This window comes from Ambystoma mexicanum, chromosome 6p, assembly GCF_040938575.1.
Source record: "Ambystoma mexicanum isolate Mex_15411 chromosome 6p, UKY_AmexF1_1, whole genome shotgun sequence".
Lineage (NCBI taxonomy): Eukaryota > Metazoa > Chordata > Amphibia > Caudata > Ambystomatidae > Ambystoma > Ambystoma mexicanum.
The window spans coordinates 107,957,779-107,983,759 of NC_090935.1; the positions used below are offsets into that span (position 1 = coordinate 107,957,779).

General features: G+C 43.4%; 1 protein-coding gene across 5 annotated transcripts in view; it reads right to left on the bottom strand.

The window, feature by feature from the left end:
• LOC138511252 (protein unc-13 homolog B-like) overlaps nt 1-25,981 on the bottom strand; it is a 2,171,549-nt gene that overhangs the window by 430,420 nt on the left and 1,715,148 nt on the right. For all 5 annotated transcript variants that reach the window (XM_069626798.1, XM_069626797.1, XM_069626799.1 and 2 more), the window contains 3 exons: nt 15,904-16,038; nt 3,083-3,216; nt 1,578-1,663 (listed from right to left, as the gene is read on the bottom strand). In XM_069626798.1, coding sequence (XP_069482899.1) covers nt 1,578-1,663; nt 3,083-3,216; nt 15,904-16,038 — 355 coding nt within the window. The remainder of the gene's footprint in view (nt 1-1,577; nt 1,664-3,082; nt 3,217-15,903; nt 16,039-25,981) is intronic.

A 25,981-nucleotide genomic window follows, 5' to 3' on the forward strand; every position in this document is an offset into this window, starting at 1 on the left:
CTGATTCAGGTGTTGACTGAATTGGAAACCAGTTCTTGACAGCCATTTGGCAATCATAACCAAAAATGATTGATTGTTTATTCATATCTAATGCGCACCAGAACCAAGGGTATCAGGGCGCAGCAGTTATAGGATATGCAAAGCTTAGTTTCACCAGTTACACAATGAAGTAATTACAGGACAAAGACAAGTCAAATGTATACATAGTTACACAGTGGAGATATTGTGCTGCAATGCCAAACAAGCAGCTTTACTGTTAAATTGATCTTTTGAATTATAGAGAGGGCACAAAACTAGATGAAGTATTTGACATTCCGCCTAACTTGGGACCAGGTTGAAAATGCTGACAACCGATAGCGACAATTGGCTTTGTTACGTGATCCTGACTGGGTCATTCTGGTCCATTTTAGTATGTGCTTGTTGATGGGTGTTTGACTCCAACTACTTGTTCCTGTGAAACCAATAAGTGGCTGATTTTGCAAATGTACGAATGCCTGGGGCCAGAGTAACAGGCTGTGCTTATATTATGGTTACTAAATTATTTTAAAAAACATTTTTGCAACATCTTTATTTGTCAATCACAGAGATAACACACACAAAAGTGAGGTCGTACAGCGTTCGAACAGGCACATACATCAGGTGATGGAAAGTCCCCAGTGTCAGCTTGCCCATCAGAAGAATCACTGTTACAACCTATCAAACTCCAACCAATGGCAAAGCACAGATCTGGACCAGACACTGTGCTAAAAGAAAGCAAAGAGAATCCCAAACCCATTCCCGGACCCCGCCTCCCATGCTCCCAACCAAACACCAGAACACAAACTGCCTGAGGACAGAGTAGACTAAAGTGTTCCGGCAACAATGGGCCTATCACCAGACCTGGATACCTTTTGCAAAAATCATGGAGTGGGAACCACTCTCACGCATATCTGGAGAGAATCCCCTGCTTTACTGCCCAGATCTTCTCTGCTGTAGCTGTATCCCATAGAATGAGAGGCTAGCATGCATAAACACAGCTTACCACTAGGAAGTAGAGCCCGTGCTAAATCTTCTTCACCCAGGCACTTCGCGTGGCACCCGATACTGCTGCGTCTGTCTCTTGAACCCGACTGTTAGAAGTTCAGGCAAGCCTGAAACCCCAACCTGCCTCACAGCATAACCTACATCATCTCTTTGCCCCCATATTGTTTCCATCCATCCCTCCTCTCCAGTCTTCACCTTGCTCCGCATAGTTATACAATGCTATACGTTACCATCATAAAAAACTAAAAAGACATGCACCATTTTTCAGTGGAAAGAACTCACGCACGGCAACTATCAGTTTGCTTTCTGTAATGGGAAACAAATTGAGAGGCAGGAATGGAGTTACGGTGAGGCAGTGCAACACATGCCAGTCCAAATACAAATTGTGTACAGAAGTGGACAGATAAATCCAAAATCTAAGTATTCACTTAAAATTCAAATCTGGACTGAAGCGCATCATGACAGCATGAAGGACCTATGTTATTGTAAATTTAACTGGCAGTAGAAATTCTTTGAAGACGGCTCATTGGTATGAAACCGCATCGACCACTTACCTTCCATAGCATATTTCATGTCCTGTGCAAAAAGGCCCCACATCACTTCAGCGCTGATCTTCCCCACACTCAGCTCCTGAGGAAACCTGCAAGGGATTTATAGCCTTGGTCAAAGTCTGATCTGGACTCAACCTTGAGCCAGAAAAAGAGAGTCTTCTGTGGCTAGGCCCCTCCCGCTCAAACCAATAATGGTGAGGACCTAGAGCTACAGGCCCTCAAACAGTACACAAAAACCTACCCCACATTCTGCATAGTGGTGCAGACACCCACTATTCCCCAGGTGGGTGTTTGAGGATGCAAAAAACTTAGCCCTGCAACAGAGCTGCATGTGTTAGACATGCTGCACATTGCTTATGGCTCCAAGCCTTGTGGTATATACTGGATAGGGCTTATATTCTTAAGAAACAAGCTTATATGCCAAAGTCAAACAGCATGGGAAGAGTTACTTCCTTATACAAGCTTATGCTTTAACCTAGATGTCGCTCTGTACATTGAGCAGCAGTTGTAACAGTACTGCTTGCTCTCTTCATCCTTAGGATGAGACCAAGCACAGGCAAAGGCCACTGGCATAATTGTGGATGTAAAACACATGGTTTGGGTTTTTCTAAATACTGTGAAAGCTTAACAATAGTTATGAACATTGCTTGGGTGCGTTCACATTTGAATGATAATCACACATTTCTTATTTTGCCATTCATCCTGGCCCCCACATTGCAAGATTCATGAATAATTACAAGCTTTACAAATATTGCTAATGTGGGTAGATGAACTCTCATCTGTGTGTGACTTGTGCCCTTGCCATTAGATTAATTTGCCCACATACGTCAAGTTCATACACTTAGTGTTTAGTGGGAGTGGCTTTGGGTGTCAGAGAAGCACTCATTGAATGACCTCAGAGGTCAGGCACCATGCTGATCGAGTGGCTTGCATGCATTGCCTCCAAGGTCACCACAAGCTTGGAGGCTTTTGAGGGGCAGTGGGGCAGGCCCAGGCTTCTCGATCGGTCATGCATCACCTCCTCAGGGTTAGCTTCTCCCATCCTCATGGTGACCATTCCCAACTATGGTATCCTATGGCTCATGCCTTACCAGGCTGGGGTTTTGCCTCACTAACGGCGGCCCCCGGCATACAGAATCAAGCACATGTCATACAACGGGCGTGGATTGTAGCTGCTGCAACACAGAGCGCATGCGACAAGGAGCATACAAGAAAACAGCACAAGAAGAGAGAGCTCTCACCCGGGGTTCAGGCTCCTCCCTGAGCTGGGGATTTGTACTTATCAAGGCGAAAGGGTTCGATCTCTGCCAAAACTGAACCCACTGAAACTTCCATCCAAAGCAAAAGGTTATTTATAAAGACACAGACAAATTAGGCAGAAAGACAGACAGACACCAATAGGATCCTCTAGGAACACACAAAAGACAAAAGATAGGAGAAAGTTAAACGGATACAGCAAAGCAGACAAAGATTACAAGACTGGTCCGACAGGCAGGCGGGCCGCTTACTGGTTGAGTACAGGCGTATACGCGTTTTTATCCTCTTCGATTATGGAGACGATCAGGGTGATGAGCTTTGGCCAGAAGTCCAGGTTCTTGATGCTGGGGCCCTGTTCCTCCAGTGGCAGATCTTGTTTTTTACTCTGAGAACAAAAGCAAAGTAAGAACTCAGCTCTGGAATAACAATTCTAAATGCTTTATGCACACCAATCTGAGCCTCCCTCACAAAAATGCAGTTGACTTTTAAGATACTCTGTACACAGTCCTATGATGTCCTCCTTGCTCTACAAAGTAGCTATTTCACACATTCTAGCTGGAAATTTGTAATGAGTCAGAGAGAATAACGATTGTAATCTTTTATCATTAGTAGTAAATAATCTTATCTGGCCCTCCCACCATTAAAAATGTGTATAATGGAATGGAGAATGAGTAGTGTGGATCCATATGTGTTGAGAAGAGGTGTAGAAAGGCTGGAGATCTCACTCTTTAATGTTAGAAGTATCTCAGGAGTTGAGCTCAGATCTATTCTGAATAAACTCAAACCTTCTCCATGTAAAGGAGATATCTTTCCAGCCACGGCAAGTAAAGCATGTTCCGAATTACGTAGTTCAATCACGAGAATCATTAATGCCTCCTTGAAGGAAGGCAGTGTTCCTACTCATTTAAGAAAACAGGGTCTTAATCCCACAATTTAATCTAATCATAGACCAATAACAAACTCCCCCTTCCTTCTTAAAATATTGGACAGGGTGGCCTATGAAAAAGTGCTACAACATCTGAAGAATCGCACCATTTTAAACAATTATCAAGCAGGTTTTCGGCCAGGTTTTAGTACATAATCAGCCCACAGAGATCCTAAGTCGAATATTATGAAAAAGATAAATGAAGGAGAGACTATGTTGTTGATGGACCTAGATTTGTTTGCGGCTTTTCATTTAGTGGATCATTCATTACTTTTAAAAAGATTACAAGAAGTTGCAAACTTTAGTGACCAGGCACTAGCATGGATGCAATCCTTTTTGGGTAATAGAACTATGAGAGTCTGCAGTAACACAGCGGAAGCCAAGTCAGTCCCTCTGAGCTATGGAGTACAACAGGGGGCCTGCCTGTCGCCAATTTTATATAATATTGTCACAATGCCACTATCCCAATTGCTGGAGAACAAGATATACTTCTCAAATTACGCAGACGATACCCAGTGCCTTGTCTCGCTGACGGGAGTATAGTGGTGAACAAGACCTATAACCCGATCCAGGATTGGATGTGCATGAGGGGGTTAGCACTCAACCATGATAAAACCGAACTTATGGTTATAGGTTCTATCCCTAGACTGAAAAATCGCAGTGCATAATATCTAAGCTTTCAAATTGCTGACTGCGAAATTATGACTAGGGATGAAATAAAGACACTGGGAGTCCTTTTTGACCAAATACTGTCCATAAAGGCCCAGGTGAGTAGTATTGTCTCCTCTCCGGCCTATCACATCAGACTCCTGCGTCATATTCATCCCCATCCGTCCCAAAAAAGCTGCGAGACAGAGGCCCGAGCTATTATATGCTCGAAAATTGACTACTGCGGCAGCTTACTGGTGGGGATTGGGATGGCTAGATTGCAAGTGGTACAGAATAGCACGGTCAGAGTCATTTTGGGACTAAACAAATTTGATCATGTCTCTGATGTTCGGAGAACTCTGCACTGGCTACTGATAGATGCTAGGATCGAGTTTCGTTTACTATCACTTATAAATGCTTAGCAGGACAATATGCAGCCTATGTGGCAGATAGTCTGAATAAGAAGAGAGAAACCAGGACCCTCAGATCGAATGACCTCAACTTATTAGACGTTCGTAGATCTAACTTGACCTTGGTGAAAAGAAGCGCATTCTGTGTGGCTGCACCTCTGTGCTGGAATGCCATCCGTATGGATCTCAGAAGTTGTGTGTCACTTGAAAGTTTTTATTAAAAAAACAAAAAACACACTTATCTAATTAGGCTCCTATATCAGCTCAGACATTTACTTGTAGGTCTGATTGTATTGTCTATAACCATCTTTCTTGGAACTCTAGTTCCAGGCGCCGTATGCCTCTGTTTTCTTTTTTTTTGGTAGCGCTTGAATGAATTCATTAAAGTCAAGTAAAAGAATGTTTGCCATTGACTCCCATATCCATGCTAATGGTATATGGGCACATTCATGACTGTAAATCAGACAAAGCTCAAGTAATAGGAAACAAGAGGAGGAGAATTCCAGTTGATCATAATACATACTGGAGGAAAGTGTGGCCCCTGTTAATACATATTAGAGGATAGTGCTGCATTGGCACTATCAGCCCTGATGCAGATCATAGTGCTTGAAAAGATACCAACTGATCTCCTAAAATTATTTTGCAGATTTTCAATGAGAAGGATATTGCCCAATAATGTCCCCCTCATCCCTGGAAAAATAAGCACGGACCTAAGTTGGGATGTTTTGCAAGTCAATAATAGTATTTGAGGGGGCGATCATCCACCAGTTAAAATGCATTCCCTTTTGTAAGGAAGGCATGGCATCAAAGTAAGACAGACACAAGTGATCATAGTTCAAGGGTGTTTATTAAACTGTAAAATGGGTGAGATAAATGCCTAATCTAAACCTAAATCTAAGATGGGAGCAAGCATGGACCATCAAATAATAATAATACTGTCCATGTCGAGTATAGTAAAACAAAAGGGCCCATACCAAGAAACCTATTGCCAATCCTTACCTCTATGTTACAAAATAGTGTGGGATAATGTACGTAAGAAAGAAATGTTCACAATATGATAAGTCAGGATGTTATGGCCGGGGTCTCCCTCCCCCATGTTTTAAGCATGGGACAAGGTGGGAGTCTTGAGCACAGCACACTGGCCTCTCCGGCACCAGCTTGCAGTTCCTTTTCTCAGTATCCAGGCCGTCTGTGCCCAGGTCTCTTTCCATACAAACTCACTTGCTTCGGAGGGCCTGATATGCCAAAACAACAAACACAAATTCCTTCCGTTAACCTTTACGTCGGGTGATTACCCTTCACCCTTGGATCCCCCTCAGCCGGGCTCCGATCGTTCTCTCGGTCATCATCCTCCCTCAGCCGGCTCAGACCGACCAGACCACTTGCCCATTTAGACAGAGACTTCCGAAGAGCGATTTCCCCTCGCTGGGTCACTCTGTTAGGCTTTATATCTTCACAGTTTGCACAGTGTTCCCCTCAGCTGGGCGCAGCCGGCCTGTTTAAAAATATCAAAAGTTCTGCAATGTGTCGAGGGCTTTCGATTATACAAGGGATTTGGCGTGACCCTAGTATGACCACCTTATATCGGCCTTCCCTATGGCCTCTTGGTACTTGAAGTTTCTTCACTCACAATGTTCAACACAGTCTCTTTGCTCAGGAGAGGGGTACCAGCTAGAGACCTTCGACTGAGAGCCCACGTGGCGCTGGACTACTCTGACTCTGGTACCAAGTTTGTTTACAAACAGACCTCTTGTCTATTCATCTTCTTAATGTAGTCACAGAAACCTTTAGCCCAGCACTGTTCGTGTGACTATCAGGTTCTTCTGACTCACCGGCTGTGTTGAACTCGTTGGTCGTTGCTTTGCTGCTGGAGTCAAGGACGGTATCACAATGACAACCACATCTCCCCGCCCTGGCTATCAGTGCGGGAGGGTGCCTTGTACTCCTGACATCCATTGCACCTTTTGCCAGCTGCAATTCCCGGTCTAATGTTGCTTTCATCTGAGGCTTAGCGGGTCGGGGTCCGAAAAGGGCAAGGGCAACACCCTCCCTCCTTGACGTCCTTTCAGGTCTCGCAGTCCTTTCTCCTCCATCCTGGAATGGCTGCTTCCTCATGCATTTGGCCTTGCTCGGAGTGTGCTCTTCGGCTCCGCCTTTTATCCCTATGGGGAAGGGAAAGGGTAGTCGGGTATGTGTAGTTGTCGGTAATTGCCTGACTCTGCCTGACCCTTGTGTTGGGACATGTCAGGTAAACGACTCGGGTATTAGTCTGTTGTTCACGCTGTGAAAAAGTGTTTGTGTTGGAAAAAGGGAGGGGGTAGAGTTTTTAAGTATCCTACCTGGCAGGATGGGGAAAAGGTGTCATAAGGAAGGGGATACAGCCTCTCACCCTTCGTTGTCCCACTTCCACTCCCGGAAGACCCCCCATCCAGGTGATCCTCCTGCATTGGTCCACCCCCAGGAACTGGATCCAATAGCGATGGCTGTGTCCTGGCTACCTGGATGACAGATCACCGGGGACTAGCGGGTGAGACACACTTTCCATTGCGTACCTGTACAGAATAATCTGGACTCTCTGGTTCTAAACAACTCTTTTCTCTTTGGAAAACATGATCTTCAGTCGTTCATTGATGGGTAGAGCAAAAATCGATCTAGCTCTCTTTGTAGATGTAATATCAACTAACTTCAAGGCAATATTAAAGTCTTAATTTCCTAGCACCTCCAGAGGGGCACTCATGAGCTTGTCTAACCAGTGTGACAAATCGAGTGATTCTGTCACTTCTCCCCAGGGGTGAGCCTTTCCCTGTGAGGCTAGGGGGGTGAGCCCACTACACGATACCCTGCCTAGGGGTAGAGGCAAATGGGATCTCACCGGGAGCTACATCCCCTCTGGGGAAAAGTACTCCTGTTTTTATGAGGAACTCCCTAAACAACAGGTCACCAGCCCATCTTCTAAAACATCTAGTAAAAGAACATGCAAAAAACAAACTACAATCTGTTATTGCCAATCAAACACTCTAGTGGTACCTATAAAGAAACACTTATATGGTTCTGAGACGAAGATGATGACTGGAGGAACACAGAATCAAGCTCAAACAAATAAGGAGCACTTTGACACTAGGCCAGGGAAGCCCCACGGCAGCATCATAACTCATGGAGGTTGAGACCATATGAGAGAGGAATGGAGACTCAAATCAGCTGGAGAGAAAGCGCTGAGAGAAACCTAGACATGGGGCATTCGAACCGAGGGAGAAGCCAGAGTGCGCGTGGTGCTGGAGGGGAGAGGGAATGCGATAGACTGAAATGGACGCAAGGCGCCCTGAACCGGAGAGACCGGCAAGTGGTGGTGTGACCGCAACATGGTGGACCAGGAGGTCCATCAACAATGCTGATACCACTTTTCCTAAGTTATCACAGAGTGAGCAGACCGACAAATGAAAAATCAGAAGCCACCATAACAAGCCAAGAAGAGATACCAAGCCTGTCGGAAAGCCCAGTGACTTTATCCCTGAGTTAGCCAGGTAACAGAGAAAATGGGAGAACTGGGACGTGGACTGAAAATAATAACAGGAATCCTCATGCTCATCCCAGTAAAGACAAAGGGCTTGATTCGCAGAAGTGTTTTTATAAAGGTGCAATTCCATTAGAAAACGCTCTGTGAATCAGGTCAAAAGTTTCAAGAGTATACGAAGAGAGTGGTAATCATTAATGGAACACTCATACTCCTCCCAGTAAAGACGAAGTGCCAAGAGTATGTAAAGAAGTGAGAATCATTACTGGAACGCTCCTATTCTTCCCATTTGGGATAAATAGACAAGAATATTTTGAGAGCGTGAGAGTGGAATGCTCATAGTCATTCCAGTCAAGATAAAGTGCCAAGAATACATGATAAGAGCGTGAAATCATTACTGGAAAACTCAAATTCGTCCCAATCAATGAAAGGAGTAGACACTGAATAAAGAAAGAAGCTCAAGTTTAAACAAAGACAAAGTAAAAGATATCCCTTGGAAAGAAAGACAGTTGAGACCTTTAAGAACCCAATATCTGAACTGTATGATTGGATATGGCCATTACCAAAAGCTACTTAAGTATATACTATTGAATTGAACTGATCAGAAAAGCCATCACACAGGAAAAAGGAGTCATTCTCCTGTGCTTGAGTTGTTGCAATAGCGGTAGGGTCAGGATAGCTTAGTTTGGACAGTGGACTCTATTTTTGATTTTAACTCTCACAGACGACTGACAAGCACCCTTGCTAGTTTTTGTTATGTAGGGAACACCCTAGCTCACGGAAAGGTGGGAGTTTTTACCTTTTCTTTAATAAACTATCTGAGTGAGATGGAAAACCTGAGACTGTACTTCTTCTGACTTGCCACACCAGACATCAAATTACCACGCACATGAGGGCTCTGTGGGGTGTAATCAAAGGCCCCACACCAACGGAACTGGGAAGGGCCCACTGAAAAAAAGAACTGCCAGCATTTACAACAAATCCTTAACACTGTAAACAGGCATATTAAGGCAGGCTGTAAGGTTTTTGCAAGTAACACAAGGAAGGGCTATGTAAAAAAGGCCTACCTGTAATTACAAAAGGAAAAGCAGCATTTTAATTCACAAGAGGCATAAGAAATTTCAAACATTGACAACAAAACAGCTTTGCATGTGTGTTTTCAGTTTGAAGTAAAACATGAGAAAAATATTCCCCTGCCAACATGTCAGGGAAAAGACAGTGTGTGTTGACCATACGTTATGTATATTATGCTTCACTTGCAAAATACCAGCAAACATTTGAAAAGAAAAGCCCACTTTGTTTCCATGAAAAGTTCCTGCAGGCCCAAGGCAGACCTTGTGGCTGTCATTCTGCAGTGGATATCCAGAGAATGCTAAAACAAAAATGGAATCCAAGTGCAGATTGGAAGAGTACATTACATTGCAGCATTTTCACTGAAACTGCCACCCATCAAAAGACGGTGCACTGTGATAATGCAGACCCACTTTTCAGTAGAAAAACGAACAGCAAATAATTAAAAGTGTATTTTATTAATGACTGAAAGAAACGACCCTGCCTTTTCAGCGCAAAAGCAAAGTGAACCCTGATCAGTAAAAAACACTGCACGTCAAAGAATCAAGGCTGATGTTAGAAAATGCAATATCTGAGTTCCTTTCAGCCAAGGGCAAACAGTGGGTTTCTGGGCAATATTTACAAAAGACTCCTCCACTGAAAGCATGGCTTGCAGCCCCACGATTTACAACTGCAACTAAATGTGGGCCTGCGTGTAGGGTGTCGAAAAGTCAACTTTCCCTGGAACTGCCGTCTATGAGGCCAGTTCTGTGAAGGCCAAATGTTCTAGCCAGTGCAGGACTGGAATGTGGGAGGTGGTTCTCTGTGTGGCCGGTGCATGCCATGTATTTACCATCTGCAGCCTACACTTCAAACAACAAAGACTAATAAAACATAATAATCTGGTCACAGGCAGGCCCAGAGTGGGAAATGGCCTGGAGACCAGAGAGTCCCCTTCCTCAACTGAGTGCAAAAGAATTAACATTGGAGTTTTCCGGCGATCTCCTTTCCCCCACAAAAAGTCTCTAAATACCTTCTTAATTTCTCCCAACAAAGACTGTGAAAGAGAGGCAACATACTGAAAAGATATAAAATCTTAGGAAGCATGGATTCTTCCATCTGGTTTCTTGGCCTTATGCTCTAAAATCCAAAGGTGTCTAGAAAGTAACGGCTTTCCACCAGAATGGTCAAGGGAATCTACCTCATTGTGCACCCTTCTTGGTTTGCCCTCGTTTGTCCCTCGGTCGACTGCCGTCTCAAAACTGCTGTTCCTTTATGTGTTTTGCCTCGCTCAGAGTGTGCTCTCGTGCTGCGCCTTTTATCTGTGTGGGGAAGTTTAATGGAAGTCAGGTGTAAGTGATTATCATTAATTACTTGACACGGCCTGACCATAGTAGTGGAACATGTCAGGCACACGGGTGTGAGTCTGTTTTCTCCCCATGATTAGCTGAAGCAGAATATATATATATATATATATATATATATATATATATATATATATATATATGTTATGGCAGTTACTAGTACATTATTTACATTATTTTGTTTTTCACACAACTATTCTTTTGCCAAACGTTGACATGGGAACAAAAGGTGATTTCAAGTGGAAATTGCCATATGTATCCTCCAGACTTCTAAACCAATCCTTAGAGAGAGGTTGGATTTAGGGGTAGAGAGAAAGGTATCTGTCCAATCCTGGTTGTGAGAATTCTTGCAGGGCATCGCCCAGTATTGAAATCTTGATGATGGTGTCGCTGGTACATAAAGTGGATGCACTATGAGGAAAAGACACAGCTGCTACAATGTACAATCTGACAGCCGCCAGGTAACACCAAAAGAAGATTTTGCAGAAATTGCATCTGGGTGGGGTGGTTTATTGATGTGAAAGGCCTAAAAATGGACTGGGTCCTATGGTGAAGAGCTGGGGACCATGCTTGAGAGTGTAGTGACCAGACCCCTACCCTGTTCTCCCAGAGGGTCTTAAAAGGCAGCTGGCTATCCTGAACTTTAAACAGAGGTTTTAAATATGAGTAGAATTACGCCATTTTAAACCAAAAGGTGGGATGAGTCTGCTTGCCTTAAATCCTCTCCCTTCATAGTGAGCAGGTTAGAGGGGACAAAATGATGTAGATCCTTAGCCTATTTCACTAAATATAGTAATTTAATGAATTACCCATGGCAGAACACCACAGGGTGAATTTTGTTTAAATTTGAAATTAAAGCTCATTCCCAGTGTGCACTGAAAACAATAGACAGTTTAATTGGGTAATCATATTGGTCCTGCTTCCACAACACAGGCCTTTAAGTGGAGGGGGAGGACTGAAATTCAAAATTCTCAAATTATCCCAATTTGTCTATCCAGCATCCACAACACAGGCCTTTAAGTGGAGAGTGGGGGGTCAAAAAAACAAACTGCTTAATCACCCTGTGTTTATTTTAAACCGAAAGTGTGGGCGAAATCATAATTGACATATGCATTTGTACCAATCTATAAACCAAACTACTAGCCTTTTAAATGCGCAGGAAAACCTACATTGCACAGCACTATAGATGTAAATTGCGTGTTTTCATTGACCAGTTTGATTATTTCTTCAAGTGAAATCTGTATAAAGTAAAGTATTGTGATTTGTGTTTTTCCCAACCAACTTGCGTGATTTATTTGTGAAACAAAAGGTTCAACTGAGCCACAAAGATGATGGCGCGTGTCATTTTTGTGTGATCTCTATTACCTATCTTCCAAATAAATACAAATATATTTCCTACACCCTGGCCTTGGTTCCTGGCTCATTATGGGCACAGTGGGAGTGGGGGGCGGAGAGAGATTTGTGCATCTCTATATGAGTCTTCAGTAAGGCCAGCGCTAAATAACTTAAGCAAGTATTGCAGGGCCACTAGATTGGGGGTGGAAAGGAACTCCCCAGGTTAAGGGTGGTCTCAATATAACGCGACAGTTCCCACTCTGGAGGACACATGAGTACAATTTGCTTAGTTGAAAAGTCAATCATGAATCAGTACAGTTAAAGAGAATGGTGGAACATGGTTTAAGACTAGATCTATGAAGGATGCGGGAGGAACGAGGACTGTTTCTAGATCGAGTAGCCCGAATGTCCAGGCTATCCAATGTGATGAGTATAGGACTATGGTTAGGGAGTCACCCACCATTAAGAGATTGTGCCACTAGCAGAATCTTGTAAGCGAACTTGTTTTACTTTTTCTGCTTTTGCATTCAGCTTAGTGCAAGATTGCTCCTACACAAACATATGAATCCATGATTTCTGATGAAAGCAGCACTCATTGGTGCTGTAAGTAGGTCTACTGGATGGCCAATCAGACATTCTCTTCTGACATTACCTGCAACACATGGTATGTTGAAAAGTACCACTTGCCCTGCTTCAGGGTAGAATCACTGGATATCTTGATTAGCCACCTGATGACTAATTCATTATATGGGGGGTGTGCTGCAGATCTGGGTCAGTTTAAGTAACACTGTAACCAAGTGTAAGTAGTATGAATGTGCCAGGTTAATGGGCAGCTGCATCCCACTGGACGACATCGAAACTCTGCCCCCAGAACACTTGCATTCAACCTGAGCGCACAATGTTAAGCAAAAAGGTATCCAACACAACTGCCACTGCAATAGAAATGCTGCTAAAAGATTCCACTTTGAAGTCCACCAGTTCAGCCAAGATCCTGGGAAAGGCCTCAACTGATCCAGAGTCCATTCGTTGGTCAAATACTCTTTGAAATGCCCCATCATGTGACGGGTAAACATCCCCTTTTTGCATAGAATGTCAGTTATGTGAGCCGGTTTCTTGATGATATTGAAAACTGTATGAATTGAGGTTTGTTTGTAAGACACTATCACCACACAGGAAGATAATCACAAGCTTTTTGGTTGGAATTGTTCTCAAACAACAAACCAATCATTCAAAGAAGGGTACACATGCATTCACTTTCCGAATGATGTGTCAAGTGAAAGAAAGCGTGTGGTGAGACACTGCGCAAGTATAGTCATATACCTATTCGGAGAAAGGGTGTTCTCAAATTGATAAAAGTGCTCTATCGCACAGCAAGGTAAGGCCATCCTGATTTTTTTTTTTATAGTCCTATAGGTTGAGTAATAACCCTACTATGAAAGTCTATATGGCCCAGGCCTTATCAGCTGCCATTTATGACACACAGGTATTGCCCTATGAGAATTAACCAGATATGATGATGCAGGAAAATTAGATTTTGAAGGGCTTGGCCTTAATGGCTTCAAATATGAAGCAAAATGTAGACCCCTGCTCTATAGAATAATGCTTTGGCGTTCTCAGCACCTTGAAAAATATAGAGGGGAAGTTTTTAGCGTGTTGTAGTTGTCTTAGAGTTAGTGCCACAAATCATTATTTAATTGTGGGTACCTTATTATTGGGGAAAGGTATTGATTGATTGGATTACTGGTAAACCAAAGGAGGCGGTCAAAGAGCCTTCACAACATTGCTATATTAAAGAAATCTTGACCCGCAGTATAACCAATGAGTTTTTGAGAGATTATCTTGTTGTAAAAGACTATTTGGGGCCCTGAAAGCTATTTAAATACTATTGACCCCTTTCAACATATTGTGTAAAACTATGAAGTTGTCTATTCTGGTTACTAAGGGCCATGTACATTTTCTGTTTTTGGACTCTGGATACATGAAACGGAGGGACCTACGGTTAAAACCAATATTCACATGCTCTAATGCTCGGACTGGCATTTAATTCTATTCATCTCTGTTAATCATGTACCATTGACTCAGTCTCTTGCCAAAACAAATTTCTCATCCAGTGCACAGAGGAGGAAAAACTCCTAATTATTGATGATGGCAAAACATATAAATATAGCTTGGAATGTTATTGGATTTCTTTTAACGTAAAATCAATTTGGTCATTGTTGTTACAGCATAGGGCGAGATGTTTCCAATTGTTGCTGGGGGTTAAAAGAAAACACCCAAATCACGTTTAGAATATTTTTGTTTGTAAATGATTTTGTTTAATGTTTGTATGCATTATGATAGAGTTTCTTTTTGCTATGTGATATTTACTGATTTTATTATCTGATAAAGCCTGCTGTGGATAGTGATTTATTCAAGTTGAAATATGCATGGATCAACAGTGGATGGAGTACTGGAAGCTTGCTTCTTGGCTGAAATGTAGCTTCCACCGAGGGCTGGCACTGAGGAAGGAGCACAAATAGACTTGAGTTTTGTTTTTAGAAACTATCGGTCTAAAGGCCCTCCTGCAACTGAATCGCACACATTTCAGTTGAACTATGGACCAAGTAGCAATAGTTACAAATATCAAGTGGAGAACATTCGTTTTCCAATAGTAAATGGCACTTGAATGGTCCAAGAACTGGCTAGATTGCACCCACCAAGTCTTTGAACCTCCCTTTGACATGTATGTTATTCTTGGGAAAAGTCAGCAAGCAAAGTAGGGTTGTGCCGTCTTAGCAACATCGGCAAGCATTAATTGGAGGGTGGTTGGTACTGACCGGCCGCTGGTGGTAATTAACATAATGCTGAACCCTCATGGGTGAAGAATATTCAGACTACTGATGCCGAAAAGGCTTTTGCGCCAGGGCGAGTTTAGGTAGGCAATCAAATTAAAATAACACCGATTCAGGTTTTGTTACTGGGTTTTAGGCCACGCTCTGCTTCATGGTTTCGAGCCACTATGAAGGGGTGGGCTAGTTTTGGGGCGAGGGGATGCAAGATATTGTTGCTGTTGCGTTGATGTGTGCATTGTGTTTCTAGGCGGTCTCTGCGTTTGTGTCCACATGGGATCCTTTTGTTCCTAAGGCGATGGGTTGCATTGCTGGGGCTATGATAAGTCAGTTGGTTGTAGCATGTAGAATGTTGGTGTCGGAGGTCATGTGAATAATAAACTACACATTTGAGCACAGGAATAAAAAAAAAGAAAATACATGCATGGGTGTACAAGAGGACTATTTACGGAATTTATAGGGCACACGAGAAAACCTAAGATCTAGGAAAGCAATCTTCTCAAAGACTGGATTAGGCCTACAGAGCTGAAGGTAGTTTCAAGATCTCCTACTGTACCACCAAAGAAAAGAATATAAGCAGCACCGAAGAGCAGATATTATGGGGGTGTACATAAAACATTAAATATGATAAACCCCCCTCTACTGATGCTGAAAGTCTAAAAAGCTAAACCTGCCCTGAACGTGAACCTAAGTGTGCTAGGAAAGAGTAGAAATCAAGTTGAAGACAACCCATTCCTCATGTATCTTTGGAAACAGTGAGCATGCTATGAAATAGAAGGTGTGTTCAGTCCTCAAAGCTTGGAATAGGGAGAGAGTTGAAACATGGATTCTTATGTATTTGATCATTTAACAGTGCATTTTGGTCAGAGAGAGCGAGAAGAACAAACACAGTACCCCAAATTAAATATATAACTACGGAAAAGGAATGGTGTTTCAGAGTCATTGCTCACCGATGTGTGCATTGAAAATCGCTAGAACAGTGCTGTTGCCCCCTTACTCACAGGATCTGTTTGGTACTCGCGGCTGTACAGCTCGTGGCAGTTGTTGAAGATGTATTCGTAGGTAGAGTTGAGGCAGGCCTTCACACAGTCTTTCACCACTTGGCTTGCTCGGGGAGGGCTCTGGAGCTCTTGCACCTATTGGGAGCAAAACACATTCTGAATTAGGGGCTTGTATGACACGATGCAAAAGACATGTCACATTTATAAATTACACTCTACATTTGGACGGCGAACAGCTCAGATAAACTGATGAATCCTTTAAAAGGAAAAACACATTACTTTATTTTTTATTTTAAAAAAGCCCAAACCTGGGATTACAAGGGGAGTTTACATGTCCCAGAGCGAAATTAAACTGAGCTGCGAACAAGGCAGGCTTCCTTCAGAATGGTACCATATTTGGACACATATGCAACTTACATGATACAGATGTGGCTAGCAATGCCAGGAACATCCTACTTCAGATGCAATCTACTGCAAGGACTGTGGCTTATCCACACCCGCAACATTGTCAACCCAAATAATCAGACTGTTCCAAGAGGGTTCCTCTGATAAGTGCTTCAAAATATAAGACTTAAACCAACATGTACCAATCAAAGATTGAACAAGGTAACTTACAGGCAACCTCACCACCAGCTATTCTAGTGACCAACAGGTAAAGCGTTGCCGCCACATCAGCATGGACACTACATTTTCCTAACACATACATAACCTGTAATATTGTTTCACATTCTCTTGCTACACAATGTCCCTTTTTTATTGCATTAAGTGTAATGCTTAACAACAATCTTATGAGCAGAGTATGTTATGAATACTACTTTGGAGGAAAACAAGGCTTCTCAATGCAGTCCTTACAAGACATTTTGCAGTAAAATGGGATAAGTGGCTCCCCTGTCTGAAATCCCACCCAGTCGCTTTGGAGACCGGCTTCACATGTGTCATGGTACAAGATTAAACTCTAGACCCATGCCCCATTTGCCTTCTTCCAATGAGACATAACATATAACAGAATTGCCCTGATCTAAATTACTATACTGTCGACGTTCCTGCATGCAGACACATCCAGGCATACTTCCAAGGAGTGCGCCTAGAAAGCCTGTCTTTTGATAGTCACAAGGTCCGGTCTACCTATAAAATCAACAAGGGTCTTCTCAGCCAGTGAATTGATGTTTGCCAGCTCACAGAAGGCATTAACACTGGTTCCAAGGATTCAGTATGGCTATTAAAATGCACCAACTTCCTTGGACTAGTATGACAATTATTTTGAAATTTCTCTTCGAGTAACGAGACTATTTTTTCGTTTTGAACTCGACACAGTCCCTTTCACAGAAGCATCAAAAACATTCTATGTGTCTATGTTCTCCAAACAACGAGTTGGGGGCAGATCTCTCTCCGCTGCAGGGGCCTCCCTCTGGAACAGCCTTCCTGCCTCCCTGAAACTTGAAGAGAACCATCTCTGGTTCCGGAAGCACCTCAAAACCTTCCTCTTTGCCTCCGCTTTCTCTCCCCCTCTCCCCTGCTAATACTACTGAAACTGCATTGAATCTGCAACTGGGCTACTCACCGTTCTCGGTCCTTGGCACAGCCACCCTCCCCTGCACTGCCTCCCCAGCAACCTCTGCACTACAGGACTGTGTCTGTATCCCTATAGCCCTCCTTCCCAGCACTTGTCTGCACTTACTTCGCACTTGCCACCAGCTGGCCCTTGTTATTTATCCTGTATGCTATAGGCTAATAACCCTGTACTGCACTTTCCCCTCTCCCATTCCCCCTTGCACTTTTCCCTTCCCCTCTACCCTTTGCACTTGCGCGATCTGAGTGACACCTGGCCTAGTAGGATCGTTGTCTGTCTCCCCTTGTTCCCCTCCCGTGCCTCGTCGCGACCTTGAAACACTTGTGTATAGGCGCGTTACAAATGCCTTATCATATCTTAAGAGATTTATTTAACACACATGGAACTCTCTGGCAAAAAATGCTATAAACATTCTACAACTTCCTCAACCCACAGAGATTTAATAACTACATAATTAAAAATGCAACAGTTCAAGAGACCTTCTATCCTAATCAGTATTTATTGAGCGGCGTGGTGTACCAGAAGGTGGTGTTGGGCGACTTAATACAGTTTTAAGAATGTTTTATTTAACTAAAAAGAAAACGCCTATCTTGCCCTATTTTTAGGAGAAAAGTTCTCCATATAATAAACTAAAAAGTAGGGTGCCCCATATCAACTAAAACGTCCTTGACCGAATCCTACCTCCTAACTGGCCCTAACCACTTCAGAAACAAAACAGAAAGTAGACGAACAGGGCATTGTATCAGCGTTAGACTTCAGCCATGCCTGGCAGAAGTCTGACCCTGAGCCTATGCTCTGGTCGCCTATACTGCAAGTCTTTGAAAGTTCCAAATAATTGCTCAAAACAACTCTCTTCAGACATTGGTTTAACAAAGGAAAAAGTTCCTTAATCCAATTTCTTCTTTTCCAAGTTTCGTGTGAACAAGTCTCTGGAAGACTTGCTCTTGATTTGGGATTAGCTATTAATACAATACTTATTTATTCTGGTTATTTGGCTTCTTGTAACCTCGCCAGCTTCCTTGGCTTGGATGCAAATTCTTCTTCAATCCAATTTGATTTGTGTCTTGTCCCGTTCGTCTTTGTCTCTTTCGGCATCTTCTATTCTCATAAGTTAGTTGGCTTTGCTAACATGGATATTGATATTTTATTTTTATCGCGCTCGTACACAAGTGTTTCAGAGCGCGACAAGGCAAGGGAGGGGAACAGGGGAGAACAAAACAGCGATCTTACTAAGCCCAGTGACATTGAGAATGCGCAAGTGCATGGGAGAGGGGGAGGGGAAAAGTGCATGGAAGGGGGGAGAAGTGGAAAGTGCGAAGCAGAGGAGAAACAGATGAACAATAAATAAATAATAAAGGCAACAAACAGTGGTAGTGCAGCCAGCAATTTGCAAGTGCTAGGTTTAAGGCAACAGACAGGGTAGGTCTGATAAGTGCAGGAAGAAAAAAGGGGGGGCTGTATGGGTACAGATACAGACCCCAGTGCAAGGGGTGGCCCGGAGGATGTGTGGGAGGGTGGCAGGGTGAGCAGGTACCTGGGCCCGGAGGACAGAGGGTGGCCAGGTGCACGGTGCCAAGAGAGAACAGATCAGCAGGGGAGAGGGGGAGCGGACACAGAAGAAAAAAGGAAGGTCTTGTGGTGCTTCTGGAACCGGAGATGGTTCTCCTCAGGTTTTTAGATAAAGAGAGGGTTTCTCTTTCCCAGCTTTACAAATAGGTTAGTTGGTTTGCAAAACTTGGTTACAAAGAGTGTTTTTCGCCCTTTCACTCAATTCAACGTATTCATACTTTTCTACCCCAGTCACATACTGGAAGTTTGTTCACTCAGGATTCTCAGGCTCCTGTGACTTCGTAGGTTCTCTGAGTCTTAGTTCAAATTGCCCGTTCCTCTCGGATCTATGTGATATCTCTGGCAGATTTGCCAGCGATGGAAATGTTCGCATGGGAAATGCACAAATACAAAATGTTCGAACATTTCAAATGCGAAAATGCAGGGGTGTCCCGTGCAACCCCCGCTCGCTATACTTTCTAGTATAGTGATCGGGATGTTGTGGGCGACACCCCCACTCCCTGTTATTTATTTATTTGAATTTTTTTGGTTCTGTTGGGATAGTTGCAGGGGTGTTACTGTAGTGAGCGGGGTGTTGCGGGGGCCGGCCCCCAGCCATCCGCAGCCTTTTTTAAAAATGTATTTTTTCACACCGACCCCACCAAGACACCTAAACACATACAACGAAAAGTTCAAACTTTTGTTAGTTAGAACTTTTCGTGGTGTGGGTTTTAGGTCTTTCGGTGGGGTCAGTAATTTTCAGTTGGATATTTCATCCTATTCCGTTCCTCTCGACAGTACTCTCTAGGTGGGAGTCTTTGCTTCCCTCGTACTGTGTCTCTTGACAGTAGACTCCCAGAGCCTTAGAGATTCTCTCAATGTCATGATCTCTGCTTCCAAAAGGTCAGGGTTTTCCCAACTCCCTTGGAAGCAGATCCATAACCCAGGTTCCGAGTGCCAACCCAGTCCCAATTGGGACCTTTTGGACCCAGTCCTGGCGCCAGTGGCACCAGGCTCATAAATATGCCCAGTCCCAGCGCTGGAAGCGCCGGGCTCATAATGCTTGGGTGGACTTACCTTCAGCAGACCATGCTGCTTACTTGCCTGCCAGTTGAGCCTCTGATCCTCTTCTGTTTGGAACTACTTTTCCTGTTGGGTGGGGCTGGAGCCACTCCCTAGATTCAGAACACTGGAACTCTTCTGGAAGGCAGGAACTCTTTTCTTACCAGGAACTCTTTTCTTACTTAGGCGTGGCTGTGGAAGGAGACACCTAAGCACTACAGGAGGCTATTTAAACCACACCCGGTGGATGAATCTTGCTTTGCGTTATTCTGCAACCTCTGCAGCAGAACGCTCATCGTGTCTTCTGCATCCGGTCCTGGGCCTAAGGAAAAAGGCTTACCATCCTGAATCCAATCTTCAGCAACACCTATAAAGACAAGAAAGAACAGGTTAGCATTCCGGCATCTGAAAGGCAAAGGCTTACCATCCTGAATCCAGTCTTCAGCAACACCTATAAAGACAAGAAAGAACAGGTTAGCATTCCGGCATCTGAAAGGCAAAGGCTTACCTACTCTTCGTGCGCTCCGGAGGTCTTCACACTGCATTCCGGCATCTGAAAGACAAAAGTTTACCAACTCTTCGCACGCTCCGGAGGCCTTCGGCGCTGCATCCGGCATCTGAAAGACAAAACAAGGTGCGTTTAAAGACATTGGGGAACTTTAATACTCACGTGCCATTACTCCTTTCCACATCTAATCCAGTGGGTATTCCGGCACCCTGCAGCCGCTCCGAACTCGTACCTGCAAAATAAAAAGACAGTTAGAGTGCATAGTGAAGCAGGCAACAAGCGCTTACTTACGTGCTTCCAGGCGCTTCTATTCATCACACGGGCTCCATCTTCAACTCACTTCAGCCCGTCATCCGCCAACGCCGGAACCCTGCAAAACAAGAGACATCATTACTAAAGACTTTAAAGACATTTGAATGACTTGAAACTTACCGTTCGTGCAGTAAACGACGGACAGCAGTCCTCTGAAGTCAAGAGGCCTGCGCTACCTATCCAGTGAAGAAACTGGTTACAGCACCCTGCCCCGAGGCAGATGGAGAGCTCGGCATTCACTTACCTAAGGTGAGAGCGTTAACCTTTGGGGGTCTACAGGAGAGGAGAAGAGGAAAGAGATAGGGACACCCCAATAACCCCAGTTCATTAACCCCATATTTTCTATCTGCAGACATCTTACTCTACACGTCAGGCATACAGTGCACAGAGGTCCAGCCCAAAGAGCCAACCGGGTGCTACACATCACCTTTGAAGATACGGTAGTCGCCCAGTCAAGACCGGCGCCTCTGCGAGAATCAGGTGAGCGTTACACTCAATTCAATGTGTTTACACTTTCCTTTCCCAGCCACAAACCGGGTGTTTGCTCATTCTGGATTTGCATGTTCCTGTGACCTCGCAGGTGCTCCCAACCTTGTTCCACCGTATCATTCCTTGGTCGAATGGGATGCCAACCTTTCAGCGTTTGGCTAGCATTTAGCTTGCTGTCTACACCACTGCCGGCTCTGTGGTCAGATGTGTCTCCGCCTTGCCACAATATCTCTTCCGCTGAGGTGCATTCCTGTGTTTGGACTCAGTCTCCTCCCTGCGTAGGAAATCGCTTTCAGTTCACAATTCTTTTTGGTTTTAAATAGTTTGTCACAGTAAAAAGGGGGTGTTCCTCGTCAATGGGTTAGTGCAAGTGAATATCACCATTACCTTGAGGAAAAAACAAATAAGTGTCACTGTTCAATGGTATTAGGATGGTAGTAAGAACAGTCTTTTCCACAGTTATGTAGCTTGAAACGGGGGTCTGGTACGGATGGTCTTTCTCGGACCGGGAGTCATTATCCTATAAAGAGGAGTAACTCCCGGTGAGGGCCCCACGTCCCCAAACCCCTACGGAGGGTTTTAAGGAGCGGGCTCACCACCCTAGCTTCACCGGGGGTGGCTCTCCTCTGTGGAGAAGAGACAAATTGAGCAGATGCGTCTTAGCTGGCAATTTATCAACAAGGTCTCCAACAAGCAACCAGGGGAGGAAACAGGGAAGAGCAGATCAAGGAGTAGAGGGTGTGCGGACGTAGGTCTTAGGAAGAAGCCATTTCTTGAAGATGAGTGTCTTGAGCTCCTTCCTGACATGTGAAAGCGAAGGGGCGAGTCTTGTGTTCACCGGAAGGAGTTTCCAGAGACTTTGGAAGTAGACGGACATGGCCTTTCTACTGGTGGTTCTAACTTCCAGAACGTGCACAGTTCAAGTCTGCACAAGTCTTTACTGCTGGTGGATCGTAGGCCTTTGGAGATGTTGAGTTTTCCTATGAAAGGTAGCTTGGGGACTTGAGAGCGAGAGTCTTGTAGATGATGAAGCAGGATTTTAAAGTGTTACATGCTTGCAGAGGGCGCCAGCACAAGTCACGCTGGGCTCGATTTGTGCATCTGAAATTTATATTAGACTATGCCGAGATGCTATAGTTTTAGAGGGAAGTAGAGTTTAAGTTGCCGATGCTATGTATAACTCATGAACTACTCCTTTCAATGCCCTTGGGTAGCTAGCTAAACAAAAATCAGCTTGAGGAGAGATGGACCCCCATACACAAAAGGCACTTGAGTTTCCAATGGTGATCGCTATCCTGCTGAGACAAGTTGGTTGCTGAAAAAATTAATCTATTGATTCTTTCTGAAGTAAATATGAAATCAATGATTGAGTTGGCAGTTTCACTTACCCAAGTTGGTAAAGGTGTACCTTCAATATCTGTTGGTTGGGTACTTAAGAAGAGGTTCCTCTGGTTCGCTTCTCTCATCCATTTTGCTGCTCTAGTTGAGAGTATGGTGGACTCTAGCTTTCCTCCTTTTTTATCGAATAAATGAAAGATAAGGTCTCCTGCTATAACGAAGTCCATTTCACTGTTAGTAATGGCCAGATTGTCAATTGCATCAAATATCGAATCAATGAATCTCGTCTCCGACATTGCCTTTGGGTTCCAGTATATATTAAATATGGATATTGCATAGTTGTCCTTGACAGCAGGTGAAACGTCCTTGTTGTCTGATGAAATTTCGATAGTTACATATTGGGCCCATGGATGAATATTTCTGCTTGTTAAGATTGCCATGTGGGAACTATTTTTGTTAGAATCAACATACCTGATGCTGGTCTACCCAAGTGAGCTACAATCGCCGGATTGATTAAGGTACTGAATCCATCGCAAATTACCTCATCCTTTATCCATGTTTCTTGCAAACATATGATATCTAAATTCAGCAGGACTTTTGAGTGTTTTTCTAGGAGGTGTTTATTTCCTCTTGTATTCCACGATCCCAGTGCTATTGAATGCTTTTGGGCTACATTCCTATTTGATTGTTATAAATAGGTTTTGTTAACAGTTTGTTGGGACGTTGAATTTGGTTTCATGTTTGGGGACTCTTGATAATCGCGCCATATGGGGTGCTGCAACAAATCATCCTCCGCGTGCCTCCTTGGTCTTGCATTATTATAATTTTGAGAAGCCTTTGTCCCTGTGGTCCGTTCCTCCTGGTCGGTTGTTTTATAGTATTTAAAATTGAGCCTTGTTTTTTGCCTTTTTTTCTGCTGCCGCCCTTGTGACAAAGATTTCCTCTACGCCGAAACCAAGTTTCTCAAACTGATAGTGCTTGGCTAAAACTTTTTGGAATATATCCTGCTTGAAAAAATCAATTTGGACCTCTTCCATGTCTTGCTTATTTGGAAAAAGTACTAGGTCCAAATCATCCGATTTTATTTTCTCCAGTTGTGGAATAGCTTTAAACAGGCGTAAAATGTTTGCTCTATTCATTATTGCCGGATCTTCTGTATTCTCTGTCATTGGATATAAAGCTATTCTATAGGCAGCTGTTGTGTCGTTTGGATTTTGAAATTTAGGTCTAATTAAAATTGGACTGTGTTGGGGAACCAAACTTTTAAGGATACTAGCTTCAGGAAGCATCTCACTTTCTAACCACGTTTCATCATTTGAAATTATTGAGTATTCCAAATCGAGGTCCGCTGCCTCTTCTTTGTGAGGTTCCATTAACATTTGTTCGGTTGCCGCGTCATGATATTCATCAACCAATATCAAGATGTTATCTTGAGAGTTGATTGTTATGAAATTATAATCGCTCATATCGTCAGCTGTTGATAGATCAATTATAGGAGTGAGATTTTCCAGTTGGTCAGGAGTATCTTTATTAATTATCTCCAGAAGTGCATCCAATGGGTCGATTATTACATTGTCATCAACATAGGTATTCTCTGTGTGTGTTATCTTTTTAGCTTCTTTAGTTTTTTGTTGAATATCTTTTTGATTAAGCGTCGGCTGCTTGTCATTTTTCTTAGCGTCTTCTTGTAATACTTATGTATTAAATTTATTTTCCTCAAAAATGCACGGGATCCATTTTGATTTCTTTTAGTTGTGTTTTTGCCTTTAGGTCTAGTTGTCGGCTCTTGTCCTACAATTCCACGTTTTGTAAGATCAAATATATGAAACGGGGTACACACCAGCGGTTCGGTATTGACTGGGTGTGTGGATATAATCAGGTTCGTTGGGACCATCGGGGACAATTGGGTCTCATGTTGAGCATTTTGATCTGCTTTATCTAGTATTTTATCTCTTGATTCCGTTGTTGCGGATTGTTTGTGTTCCAACAAATACGGCTGTTTTTCGTTTTCTCTTCCATCAATTTTTTGGTCAGGGTTGATACAGTCTCCAGAGGTTCTGTTTATCTACCCTGTCGACTCTTGCGAGTTCTGCCAAACGAGATTGCCATAGTCTGGATATTTCGGCTTCTTGATTTAGATGATCTTGAATGGTATTTATAAATGTTTCCACATATGTTTGTTTCGTCGTTATCATAGCCAGTAGCGTTGCCTGGTCGTTAGTAGCGTCAACCATATATTCTTGAATCTTCAAAAACGGTATCATTGCAGTTGACAGGACTGCAACCAACGTATTTTGCAAATCTAGCATTGTTGTTGGGATTCTTTGTTGGGTTTCGGATACATGTTCTTGCTGTTCCGGTTAAACCTTTTCCGGGGAGGCATACGGTTCTTCCATCCTGGGCTTATCTAGCACTTTAATCAAGTGAAATGTCTTTTTTTCACCAAGTGAGCTCGATCTTGGGTGCATAATTGGTGTTGAAGTCTTGATGTTTTTTAGATGCTTTGGGGTATTTACCCCAGCAAAAGGATCATTTTGTTTTTCTTGAGACTCCATTATGGCCTCAATTTCAGTGATATCGAGTGAAAGTCGAGCAGTTCTGCGCGATGCTGTTTTGCTTTGATCACTCTTATGGTTTTGTACTGATGAGTAAGTAGATTGCCAACGTAATTTCGCCGCTTTAGCTCGTTCTTGCCGCAACGGTGTAACAAAGGGTTCTTGTTCACCTTGTTTCGTCCTCTTTATATCTCCCGGTTGATCTGGTTGAGCTCTCACATTGCTCTGCACCACTCGTAAGACTCTTTGGCTACCATTTATTATCGGGACATCAAGATCTAGAATCTCAGAGTCATAGTTTGGTGGCATCAAATGGTTAATTTCCACTTGGTGCAACGGAGACTCTTTTTGGTCCTTACGCTTATAAGGACGAGTAGAATCCATTTGGTGTTTTGCAATAAATTTATCTATACTCGGAAAGTGCACTTTCGGGGAAAGGGGAACATGTTCCTCTAGCAGTGTTGCATTTGAATTTTTATTTGTGATTAGGTCATTATTATGTGTGGCTAAATCTTCAGTTTTATTATCCTCATTAAGAGTAAGTGCCTCAGATGTCGTCTGAGGGACAATGATTTTGGATATATATGCAGAGGATTCTTCTAACTTCCCTTGTAGCCTGGTTCTTGGTTTTTGGCTTTCCATTGTTTGTATCAGGCCCCAATGTGATTCGAATCAAGTGGAAGAGTTCTTACTCTT